This window comes from Manis javanica, chromosome 1 (genome assembly GCF_040802235.1).
Source record: "Manis javanica isolate MJ-LG chromosome 1, MJ_LKY, whole genome shotgun sequence".
Lineage (NCBI taxonomy): Eukaryota > Metazoa > Chordata > Mammalia > Pholidota > Manidae > Manis > Manis javanica.
Window position 1 is genome coordinate 54,980,148 of NC_133156.1, and position 12,674 is coordinate 54,992,821.

General features: G+C 41.8%; 1 protein-coding gene across 6 annotated transcripts in view; it reads left to right on the forward strand.

Annotated features, from left to right (window-relative positions):
* Window positions 1-6,967, forward strand: part of SFXN1 (sideroflexin 1) — a 45,114-nt gene extending 38,147 nt beyond the window's left edge. For 5 of the 6 annotated variants that reach the window (XM_017660979.3, XM_017660983.3, XM_036995151.2 and 2 more), the window contains 3 exons: window positions 679-728; window positions 1,194-1,241; window positions 4,788-6,967. In XM_017660979.3, the coding sequence (XP_017516468.1) occupies window positions 679-728; window positions 1,194-1,241; window positions 4,788-4,884 (195 nt within the window). In that variant the 3' untranslated portion in view covers window positions 4,885-6,967. Of the gene's footprint in view, window positions 1-678; window positions 729-1,193; window positions 1,242-4,787 lie in introns of those variants that run through there. The other variant, XR_005055025.2, reaches the window with a different exon arrangement.
* Window positions 6,968-12,674: the final 5,707 nt, after the last annotated feature.

The following is a 12,674-nucleotide window of genomic DNA, read 5'->3' on the forward strand; positions in this document are numbered from 1 at the left end:
TTTTTGAAAATGAAAAGTCTAACAATACTTACTCTCCAAAAGGCCAACCAACTCATTCATTTCCATTTTTAAAAAGTGACAGGCAAAAACACCAGCCACTGACAGAAACTAAACCCAACGAAAGAAAGAGGAGCAGGGGAGGAAGGGGGAATGTTTGGGTTTCCACTAAATTCCAGGTGCTTTATGAATATTACCTGCTGTATCTTCACCCACACGCCTTCAGGAACCACTTGTGACGCTCATTTGGCAGATAGGGAAACCGAAGCCTGGAGGGACTGGGCTCTGCCTGCCCTTGCCCTGCAGCTGGGAGCATACTAGTAGGGCAGGTCTGTTTTCCCATGGCACCAGGCTCTACTGCCTCTCCAAGCAGGGGGTACATTGTAAGTGAAAGAGTGATGTCTCTACCTCCTGTATATTGCAGGCATCTCTCAGAATATATGTTCAGGGGGAAAATGTGAGAAAAGCCATTTGATCTTTGCATGTGCATTCATTGATGATGAAGGAAGGCCACAGAAAGTCAGGACTAAATATGCTTGTTGCAGTGTTAACCCCAATTTCACTAATCACTTTCCATCTGGATCTTGTAATGTGGAGCATTTCCTCCCAGTTAATCAGCAGAAGAAATTGTCTGTAAGAGCCTAGACGGAGGTAGTCAAAATAATTTATTTCTCAACACAGAGGTTCCCATGGATGAGCGCACCTGTTCAAGTTGGATTAGTTGGCTTCTGGTGAGTAGAATTACTTTACATAATTAATTTTTTTCTAAAGATAAATATACAGCATATGAAAGGGAAGGGAAAGGGTAGATAAAATGGGACACAAGTTTTGAAAATGGGACCATCCCAGAACACCTGGGACTTAGGGTCCTAACAATTAGATTAAAATAAAGAGAAATCTGCAACTTTTGGAGCTATTTGCATGATTCTTTTTTATTTAATTTAATTAATTAATTTATTTATTTATTTTATTTTGTTATCATTAATCTGATTCTTTTTTAAACTCCTGTTACCCCTGACATTTTTAAGAAATTATTTTGGCTGTCCTTGTTAATAAAATTACACAAACTATATTTTAGTGAGGCAATATAATGCTTGCACGAAAGAAAGGGAATGATTGTAGATGTAAAAGAGAAAAAGAATCTAAAAAGTCAGCCATTTCAAAATGCTTTGATCTGTCTTTTTTTGTTTTTTAAGCTTGGTATTTGCTACTCCTCTGTGCTGTGCTCTGTTTCCTCAGAAAAGGTATGTATTTGTTATTCTCCAGAATGATCATGAGTTTTAATCCTGAAAACCAGTTGATACACACACTGTTATTCCGTTTCACTAGTAGGGAATTTGAGGCTCAAAAACATTTAATGAAGCCAAGTCTCTCAAAGGAAGAGAGAGAGGCAGAAATCCAATGAAGTCTGTTTTATTTCAGAGCTTTTTCCCCAGCTCTTTTCTACCCACGACTGTTACATTTGAAAATGCTTTATTCTTCTGTAAGAGTCAGGTTAACTCTGGTGCAGATGTGCTTTCATAAAAATTTAATTATGGCTCATTGTTGTCCAATCCATTGGCAAATGATATCTATAATACAGACATACTAGAATTTAAGCTCTCCCTCCAGGGACAGCAATTATACACACTTAGCTTCAGTGGTTGGAGTAATTGCTTCCCTTCTTCCCACTTAGTTTTTTATTGTGCCTTCAAAGCCTTATTGTGCACTTTTATCACAAGCTGCTCTTGAATCCTGCTTTTGATATAAGAACTGGATTGATAGGCATTAAATCAGCATCAAATAAATCTTCAGCCTCCTCCTGACCTAACATCAAGAAACAGAAGAAGCATTTTGTTGTTTTGCTTTTGTTCAGTGCTACCAGGCTCCTGCCTTTATAATGGGTTACCAAGCTCCTGGCCAATGGGTCCCTTACATGCCGTAAGCTTTTCAATGAGTTCTGTTCTAGAACCAACTTTGTCAGGTCCCTCCACCTGATAGAGATCTCCACCTGTTATCTGCACTTTCATTTCTGTCTTTGACTCCACATTATTCTTAATAGAGAATTAAATCTCAAGGAGAGGGAGCCTTTTATCACCGTGATGGCTATAGCCAAGCCCTGCATTGGAGAGAACAGGATCTTCAGAACCTGTTCTCTGAGCCCTGTACAGATGAATTTTCTCATCTCTAAAGAGGAGTAATCATACCTATTTCATTGAATTGCAGGGCTTAACATAAGAAAAGTTCATGTCTCAAGGATATAGTACTGCAACACCAGTATCTGGTAGTTGATCTTGCACTCGGTGATTTAGAAATAGTGTATGTGAAATGTTGAGGAGAGTGACTGATACAGGTATAATCTTAATAAATATAGATATTATTTTGAGATTAAAAGGGTTTGAAAATCCATAAAGAAACTTCCAATATAGGCCTTGTTTTGTGGTATGAGAAAAACAGGATTTTTGTTCTAACATTTGTTTTTATGATTAGTTTCATGGTATGGAAATTTTAAGTTACGGAAATTAAAAGTTTTCTGTAACCACTAGTGCCACAAGGTCGCTTGTCCTTGGAGAAATACGGTTTTACATTTGGGAGACCAAGAACACCCTTTGTCTTCCTCTATCTACAGTGAAGCTTATCAGTGAGGGGCTTTGCTTATTCATTTGTTTGTTTGTTTTTCCTTTTGTTTCTTCCTTGTCTGTTGCATAGAATAGGATTAATCATATTCCTCAGTTCATAGCAGACTGTCCTCATTGTTCCAAGCATGACCCTGTTTTATTTTATTTACTTTAATAATATAATAAACCACCATGAATCCACTGCCTAACTCATGAATAAAAATACTACCAATAAATTACATCTACATATGGGTTCTTCACAGCCTGTTTCCCTGCCTCCCCAGCAGATTTAACCCTGTGCTGAATTCATGGCCATCACACAGTTGCATTTTCATTTTTTATTGTCTGTATGTATACCTAATGCTGTTGTTTAGTTTTGTCTTTTTGGAACTTTTTAGTGCCATACTATATATAGTCTTCCTATACTTGTTCTTTGTAGTCAATATCATATAACTAAGATTTGTCCATATTGCATGTAGCTGTAGTTTAACCATTCTTTACTATCATATAGTGTAGTCCATTGTATGAATATACCACAATATCCATTCTTCTGCATGAGTGAGAGATAATGAAAACATTCCTAATCAAAATTTGTATGAAGCAACAACAAATACTGCCTTGAAAGAAATTTATAGCTTTAAATGTTTATATTAGAAATGAAGAATGGGTGGAAATCTATGCACTAAATGTCCAACTTGTTTTAAAAAACAAAAGAATAAACTCTAGGGGAAGAAAAAGGAGATAAGATCAGAAATAAATAAATTAGATAACAAAGAAAAAAGTAGAGGATCTACAAGGCAAAAGTTGATTTTTTGAAAATTGTTACAAAGTAGACAGTTACCTTGTGATATCAAAATAAAAAGACCCAAATATTATGAATGAAAAAGGCATAACTACAGATTCAGTAGAGGTTAAAAAGTAAGAGAATATTGTCAGCATTATTATATCAATAGATGAGATAACAGGCAAAATGGACAAATTCACAGAAAAATATTAACAAGACTGAAAAATTAGGAAGTCTGAATTGGCTCATAGCCATTAAGGCAGTTGAAGTATTATGTAAACTTCTTCCTACAAAGAAAGCACAAGAACCAGGTGGTTTACAGGTGAAGTTTACTCAACTGTGAAGAAACAGATTATGCCAATTTTTTAAAACTCTCCAAGAAGATAGGAAACAGAAGACTCCCTATCAGTGGAAAAACAGAAGAACCAAGAGGCAGTACAGCCTGTTGGTGAGGACCATGGCTTTGGGGTCGAGAAAAGATCTGGCTTCATATCAGTTACATCTTCAGTTTCTTCATCTGTAAAATTAGGATGATACCTGACATTCAGGGTTTTTATAAGGATTAAAATGCATAATGTCATAATCAACAAATGATCGATAAGTCATAGCTATTATTAGTAGTAGCAGCAGCAGCATTTTAAAATTACCCAAAGTCCCACTACATAGAAAATAGCTGTTGTATTTTTTCTATAGGCATAACTTTTTTTTTTGCATATGTGTTTATAAGTCTATATCCTACCTTTTTTACCTCATATTTTACCACATCTCAACTAAGAGGCCAGTTTTTTTAAATGACTAATTACATATCAAAATGTTAACAGGTTTTCTGCTAGTATGAATTCTGGACAATTTTCCTTTGTACCTTTATATTTATGTGTTCATAAGAAAAAGTGTTTATATATATACACATATAGAACATTCAAGTACATTTTTTAAGTGCATAAAGCAGAGACTAACAGTGGTCATGTCTCAGTGGTGTGATTACGAAGGATTTTTCTCACACATTTTGGTATTTTCTGAAAGTTTGAGCATGAGTGTGTGTTTTGTATACAGTGGACAAAAGCACGTCAGTGCGGGTGATTCTCAGTGTTAAAAATCCCACTGAGGGCATATGTGTTTTCCAGTGCCAGCAGGGTCCGAGAGTGTCATTGCCCTGCATCCTTACCAGTGATGAGTGGATTTTGAGATTTTAGTAATTTGGGGGCTCTTTAGGTGTGTTTCCTTGATTCTTAATGACAGTTCATTTTCTGAAAGGAATAGGATGCTCGTTTTCTAAGCTCATGAAGCATTTTTCAAATGGGACTGTTGTACTGCATCAGTCGCGAAATGTCCTCTCTGTTCTCTCCAGGTTCTAGTTCCCATTTAAACTCTGCCCACTTAATAATCCTGTTGTTTCTCCCTTATCCCAGTTCCATGTCTGTGACAAGCTTGGAGGCTGAGTTGCAAGCCAAGATCCAGGAGACCTATCCTGAATTACGCCGTGTGTACTTTAATAAGGGGTTGTAAAGTAGGGAAAGAAACCCCCAGCTGATTGGCCAACAGCATACCTGGTGCAGCCACATAGGTGAGGGAATTCCCATTGACCTGGCTTCTTCCAGTTAAGAAACCTTTTAAAGATCCACGTTAGCTTTTGAGAGTCAAGCTGCTACATAGAGCACAGCACCTGGTGTGGGCCAGGTGCCCAACACCTGTTCCCTCCTTTACATTTGAATTATGGTATCATTTACAGAAATACCCTTCCTGTAGCTTTTATAGTAATTGTTTTTAAACGATAATACCCCAGCCCTCACCCAGAGTTCTAAACAGCACTGCTGGGCATAGAGTAGATGTTCAGTATATGCTCAGTAAGTATTTGTCAATTATCATTCAGTGAAAAGGAAATCGGTTTAAAATACTGAATTTTTATCCATTCTTGTTTCAAATCATGAAGATCTCAGCAATGATTTGGGAAGACACTAAAGGTCTGAGGCTAAACTATATGAAATGATTAATAAATATTAAGGGCAGTTTGCTCCCAGTTTGGTCAGTGAGCAACCCAAAGTAGATGATGAGTTCTTCGATCTGTAGGGTAAAAGCTCCTTCATATACTTTCTGAAAGTCACGGTAGTAGACAAATATGACAAGCCCTCCCTGTTGCCAGCGACTATATGCATTCATATTGCTGGTGGGTTTCTCTGGTTGACTTTTAAATTTATGCTGTTACATTCTTAGGAAGATGTTAATTTTACCTTGCACTTGTTGACTTTATATTCAGTTATTTACATCAAATAATCAAATAACTGAAATATACTAATGTCAAGTTTTAGAAGAATAGTCAATGCCAGTGATGTATGACTGGGTTGAATCTGTTCTGTTTGATTTTTTTAGAGGTGAGAACACAGTTCCAGCTACCTACATGTCTTACCTTGTCATCTTTATAGCTCTCTTTGGTTTCAGGAAGTTATGGAAATTATGTGTATGTGAATCAGTGACTAAATGGATTTTACTTGAATGTTGTATATTACATTCCACCCTATTGGAAAAGAATGAATTCATGGACCACATTTATATCATCTATAGTAGTTTCACATGTATTTAATGTAACAGAGTATGTTTCAAGTCTGTAGATATTCAAAGGCATATATGTGAGGTGGTGGTTTCCTTGAGTGAAGACCACGCAATTCGATTGTAATTCAAAGACTTGTAAGTGAAAAAAGTGTAGAAACTAGTCTTGACAGATTTTTCCTGACGATGTGACCAGACTGAATTTCCTCATAAAGAAAAAATGGTGTGGTGTGCCTTGTGTCTGTGTTTCTGTTTTCTCTGAAAGGCTGTGGATCTGGAGCTTGGGGCCACTCTGAGCCCTCCTTTGTGCTGCCAGAATTTTCTCACTTAGGTTTTCTCTCTTGAAACCATTTGAAGCAAAATAGCTTCCCCATGACATACTGGCCTTGGATGTATTTTGCTGCCTAGATGCTTCCCTTTAAAAAGTGGTTAAAAGCCTGACATTCAAGGCAGATCTCCATGAGGTGCTGGAAGGGTGCTTTTAACAAGAAACCAATGCACTTGAGCCCCGCCCCACCTGCCCCAGCTCATCTCAGGATTCTCAGCCCCTGTTCATCGGTAGCTCCATTTCAGAATCATAACCTTAATTGAAAAAATTAATAACTGGTTTTAAGATGGATGAACTAACCAAAATTTTATACACACCAGAAAGATACGACCAAAGCATCATTATTAAAGGGATAATGAACATGGAGATGTGTCTTTTTAAACATTATTTATTGAAGCTTCTGACTCCTGATGATTTTATATAGAAATTTTAACTGTATAGTTTAATCATGGCTTATAAAAAGGAACAAATGAACCAAGATTGGCAATCTTTGCTGATCTCTTAGAAATAACTTTTCTGGAGAAAAGTCCACATGAAGTGCAATAAGCTTGTAAAGATAGTTATTTCTAACTCCTTTAAAATGATATAAAGAATTGTACGTACTTACTGACTGGCAGTTTTTATTTCAGTATTAGCAGTGTCTTGCGAGTGTTGGAATCAATGTGTTACTTCAGTTCAACTGGATGAAATGTTAAATAAACTCAGAATGAAAATAAATTCTCTGTTTTATTTGTATGTAAAGGATGATGCATTTTTTATGTTACACTGGATGGTACCTTTCATTCAAACTTAATAGTACCATCAGTAACTCAAGTGAAGAGAGAGTTTTACATTATGCAGGAAATAACATTTTTGTTTTGGCTACCAGTCTTCCACCTTGAACACCATACACATATCACACACATACACACACACACACACACACACACATACACACCAGCCCCACAATGTATTTCTAGGAATGTTTATTATAAGCATGGGGAGAAATGTGATTCTGCTTTGGACCCTGGTGACTAATACCATGGCACATGGTGGTGAGGTAAATTTGTTTTTATATTGTCAGATTCTAATGTGGACCCATCATTTGCCTAGTTCACAGAAAAAATAAAACAACCCAAGATTGGGGAGTGCCTTATTAACATACTTAATAAAGAACTGAGCATTTTAACCTTCTTGGTCATGTCTCTGAATCTGTTTTGCTACCATAACTATTCATCACTTAAATTACCTAAATATATTCAAGAGCTTGGGTCTAGAAGTCAGAGCCAGTACAGTCTTGTTTGTACCCTGTTTTAAAATATATACATTTGGGCTACTGACATTCTCTGACCTTCAGTTTTGTTTGGTTGGTTGGAGAAAATAATTGAATCTGCCTTGTAGAGTTATAAAGATTAAACAAAATAATCCCTGTATGGCAGTTGGCATTCAATGAATAGTTGCCCATCATACAGTTATTCATTTTAGAGACACTGGACATGGAAATTGCCAGTTTGTCAATATTATGCTAAGATTTCAGAACCCTGGCAACTACCCCAGAGATAACCCACAACTCAACTAAAAGTATCAGATTAAAATGGTCAAGTGGAGACACTTGAATCCATCCTTTTAAAGTATCTAAACAAGGTTTTACCTAAATGAGACAAAGGTAGGAAAAGTCTGCCCCCAGACGAGAATGCCGGGGCTTCCCGTAGTTAAATACACATTCAAGGCTGTTATGATCACTTGAAAACTACTGTGAAGATCTGCCACTCAAACCCTCAGCCCGTCCAAAAATGTAAACAATTGGATAATAAGATTAGTTTGCCCTTTGTGTATTCAGAATTTCACTGAAAGCTGAAGAATAATAAGGTACATTTGGTATTCATGATATAAGGTATCAAACTCTAGATGCTCAAATAGTGGTGTATAGACAAGCAGCATTCAAATTTGTTTGAAATGCCAGTTCTTGGGCCCCATTCTTGACCTACTGAGCCAGGAAGTGCAGGATAACAGGAGCCCAGTACACATCACAGCTTGAGAAATTCTGACTGTAGCAGCATCTCTGGTATTCCTAGATTCATGGGCTTCACTGGGTCAATTTCAGATCAATGTAATTTGCTATAAATCTGCATGTTTATCCTTCACCAGATTCCAAGAAAGCATGCAGGTTCAGTTTGACATTGTACTGCATACGTAGGGACACAGTAAGTATAAACCTACAAGGACAGGGATTTCCGTTCTGTCCACCGCCATTCCTCCAGCGCAGAGAACAGTTGGCACCAGCCAAGGGTCCACGTGGTCACTGGGCTCAAACTGGGCTCTTTGCAGGAGTCTGAAGAAGTATCCTTCCATTTCCAATTTGCAGTTGGGGAAAAGTCCATTTTGTGTCACAGAGAGGTCATCACCAGGATGTGTGAACAGAGATAGGAATTTTCTGGTAACAGTCCTAGAAATGAACATTATCCCTGAGAATTGAGAGGGGGAAATGGCTGTGAGCAACCAAATTATAACCATTCTCCAGAGTTAGCCCTTTATCAAAGGGCATCACTGCCCCTGGAGCTTCTAGAGTAGCAAACACTTGGGATGACATATACAGGGCTGTTTAATCCTCAAGGACCCCCTAATAGCCCCATTTTTCAGGAGAAGGAACTTGAGGCTCAGAGAGGTGGACTGACTTGTCTAGTGTCATGCAGCGGCCCACCCACCATCTCAGTCCAGGTTTGTCCAACTCCAGAGTGTTTTCCACTGTGTTTCACAGCTTCTCCATCAATAGGAATACCTACAACTAGCTTTGGTACAGCATTTCATGATCTTCAGTGTTTTGGGGTAAATGGAAGTTTCCACCCAGAATTTCCACCTGGCTTCCATAGTGAAGTGCAGATAAGGGTTCATTTATGTACCAGTGGATGTTTGCCACTTCAGAGCCTCCAGCCCCTGTGGGGCGGGGGCAAGGGGAGAAGCGTGGCAGCCATTCCCTCCCCCATTCTCTTCCTGGTATCTAATTGGTCACCATGGAGATCTGCCTGGAAGAGGGAAGGGAGTGTGCGCTCGGCCGCAGGAGACTGATGGAGTGGGGGCTGGCTACTAGACCCGAGCCAGCCGTGAGCAATAAAAACCCTTTCTCCCAAACTGCCCTTCCCTTTCTCCTCCTTCAGTTTCAGCAGATTCTTAGGGAACTTGATCCGGGCAGTGAACCCCCTAACTCCTGGAGCTACGTTTTGGCATAGAATTGGCAGGGTCCCGTGAACCTGAAAACTGTCCTCATGCGTGTGATGCCCCTGTAGATAGTGGGGAGACACCCAGGGACCCCGCTGTGGGTGGTGGGGAAATACCCTTGGACCCCCTTATGGGTGTTGGGGATTCACCCAGAGATCCCCCAGTGGGGATTTGGCCCAGGGTATGTTGCCTTCTAGAGGAGTGGGTCCCCCCAGAACTGGGGAGGGGTGGGGCCCCCGGAGGCAATGGGAGTTGGCCCTCCGCAAAGTCTGGGACTCCCTAGGGGACCTGAGTGCCCTAGAGGCAGCAGGGTATGTGGGTTGGATGCTTCTGCAGCATTGGAAAGAGTTACCAAGGAGAGAGATGCGCTTCCGCAAAAGTGGCAGAACAGGAACGCGAGTTGTGGGATGCTCTGAAAAATAAGCGAAAGCTACTGGAAACTGAGATTACGCTGCTGAGAGACATGCTAGCTGTGTGTGATGGGGCAGCAGAAAAATGGGCTGCCAGAGGCCCTCAGGGAGGGAAAGGAAGGGGTGGTGCCTTTGGCTCCAGGAATGGTAGAAGAGATGTCAGAGGGGGAGGAGCTGGGAAAGGATGAGGGTGTGGAGCCAAGGACCGAGCAGGTGCTGAGGCACCACCTGAGGCACGAGCACCTCCTGTATATAAAGCCCGCCCGGTCGGAGTTAATAAAGACCCAGCAACCACGGGCTCCTCAGGGAGAGGAGCAGCCCCCTCCCCAGGCTGTGGCGCCCTCCATGCTCCACCCGATCCCCAGGCCGAGCTGGTGGACTTGAGCACCCGGTCTCCGCAGAAGCCCTTGGAGTCTCTGTCCACGTGGTTTTTGTGTCTTTGCGATTTAAGAGTAGACGGGATTGTTCTATCTGGGTCAGAAGAGGGTAAATTGGCTTCTCTGACGACTCACCCCTCTCTCCGGCAGAGGTTACAGAATGCTTATCAGCCCCCAGAGAATCATGCACTTTTTGATTGGCTGGTGGTGGCACTTAGCGCTGTATGGCCTAATGAGGATGATGTACCACATTTCCCCACTAGCTGGCAGTATGTATGCAGAGCTCCAGCAGGTTTTACGGGAGTTGGGCATGAAAAATATCATCTACAATATGGACCCTCAGGGCCCCGATGAAGAGTTATTCACCGTGGGGATAAGAAATACAGCTCCCCAATCCCTCTTTGCATCCCTAGTGACTATTCTTGCCTCCTACATAGGGCAACCCATAAGTGACATTACTCAAACTATAGCAGATCTGGGGGAGGTTGAAACAGTAAGAGCATGGAAGGAGATAGAATCTGCTACTGAGAGAAAAGGTTCAAAGGGCCCCACGAAGGTCTCCAGGACCAGATGTAGGTTGATTTGATAAAGGTGGGGGCAGCGAAAGAAAAACTTGATGGACAGCCCAATAGAATCTTGCTAGAGCTATGGCAACAATTAAAGCCAGAGCAGCGGTTTCAGCCACTGAGGTCCAGGACACAGAACCCGGAAGCAAAGCCCCACGTCTGGCCCATGTGTCTGCAGGACTTCCTGGGAGAGGACATGCAGAACCCACCTGGACCCTTGCTGGATGATGATTGGGTGTCACGGTTTGACCGAGGGGAGGGTCAGGCACCTGCTTTGGGAGACTGACTGGCCTCTTGCACCAGAGGCCACATGTTGAGCAATTTTGTAAAGTATTAGTTCCCAGTGAGTGTGTAGTGTGTCTTGGCTCTGGTGGACACAGGAGCTGACTGTTCCCTGATTTATTGTGACCCAAAGTGGTGTCCTGGGGTCTACACTGTTACAGTGGTTGCAGGGATAGGGCTGTCAGAGTGAACAAGTTTGAATCCCCTTGGGAATAGGGGGATCTAATGTCGTGTATGATGTTATGCTCACCTCTGATTCTCTTACAGATAACTGTGGCATTATTTCAAGAAGTTTGGTCTTGTAGGCTACTGAAAAGTGTTTATTCTGCGCTTGGCACAAATTCTGAGACCTTTGTGATTACTTTGGCATGCAAGGGAATCAGGTGGGGCTGGGATAAAATGTGTGCATTTATCACCACCACTGAAAAACAGACAAGCAGGACATCTGTGTAACTGGGGCTTCTGGCAGCATCTTGCAGGCCATTTGCCTTGGCTTCCCCAGGGGATCATAGAGCAGACAGCTTGGTCCAGGGCAGACACTGTGGGCTGTGGTCCTTTGGTGAGGCCTGCTTCTGATGTTTGGTGATGTCAGCAGAGCCTGGTAGTAATGCACTGCGTGACTGAGCCCCACAACGACCTGGAGGCTACATGGCCTTGGACATCTTGACACCTGGACCAGCGATGGCTGGCCCTTCTGGCACCCTGGGGACAAGGCCTGGAAACTGGCCTCCTGTGTGTTCCTGGAGTAACTGTAGAATGGCCCCCAGAGGTCATGGTAGTGCACCCAAGGCTGGAAGGTGAAAGCACTTTATGGGGAAAGTTGTCTTATTATTGTGGCCAGTGCCTGTGCTTCCAGGAGAACTACACCTACCCCATTCCTGCCACTGTCCCATCACAGGACCACATTCTGCACACATCCCACCCACACTGTCCTGTCACAGGACCACTCTCTGCACATATCCCTACCTGCACTGTCCCACATCCTACCTGCACTGTCCCCTTTGCATGCATCCTACATTCACTGTCCTATCAGAGGATCACTCTCTTGCATGCATTCTACCTGATGGACAGGATTTGCCTGTGCTGGTGTCATTAAAACATGTATCACCCTTAAGGTTGTTCTCTTCTACAGCCTTTGCAGATTGGGCCTGGCCCTTAACCACAGCTGCTGCTTGATGAGTGTGCATGGAGTCACCTGCCAGTTCACCTCTGGCCTCCCACGGAATGTATGAGCAATGAACTCAGTCTGAGTCAGACTTTGAACTCTGGCTCGAGGATTGTCATGATTTTATTGCTACCTGTATAATTGTTGTGGTTATTGTATGTTGTTATCCTGGTTACAGAGCTCCAGCTTTCTCACACAGGGGCCATTGGGAAGATTGGGAGTGCAAGCATGTAAGTAAGGTGGGTTGTGGGATAAATGGAAGTTTCCACCCAGAATATCTTCCTGGGTTCCATAGTGGTATGCAGATAGGGGACTCATTTACATACCAATGGATGTTTACCAGAGCAGAGCCTCCAGTCACCTGGGGCAAGAGATGGACAGAGCAAGGGCTGGCTAAGAACCCAAGGGAGCTATAAGCAATAAAAACCC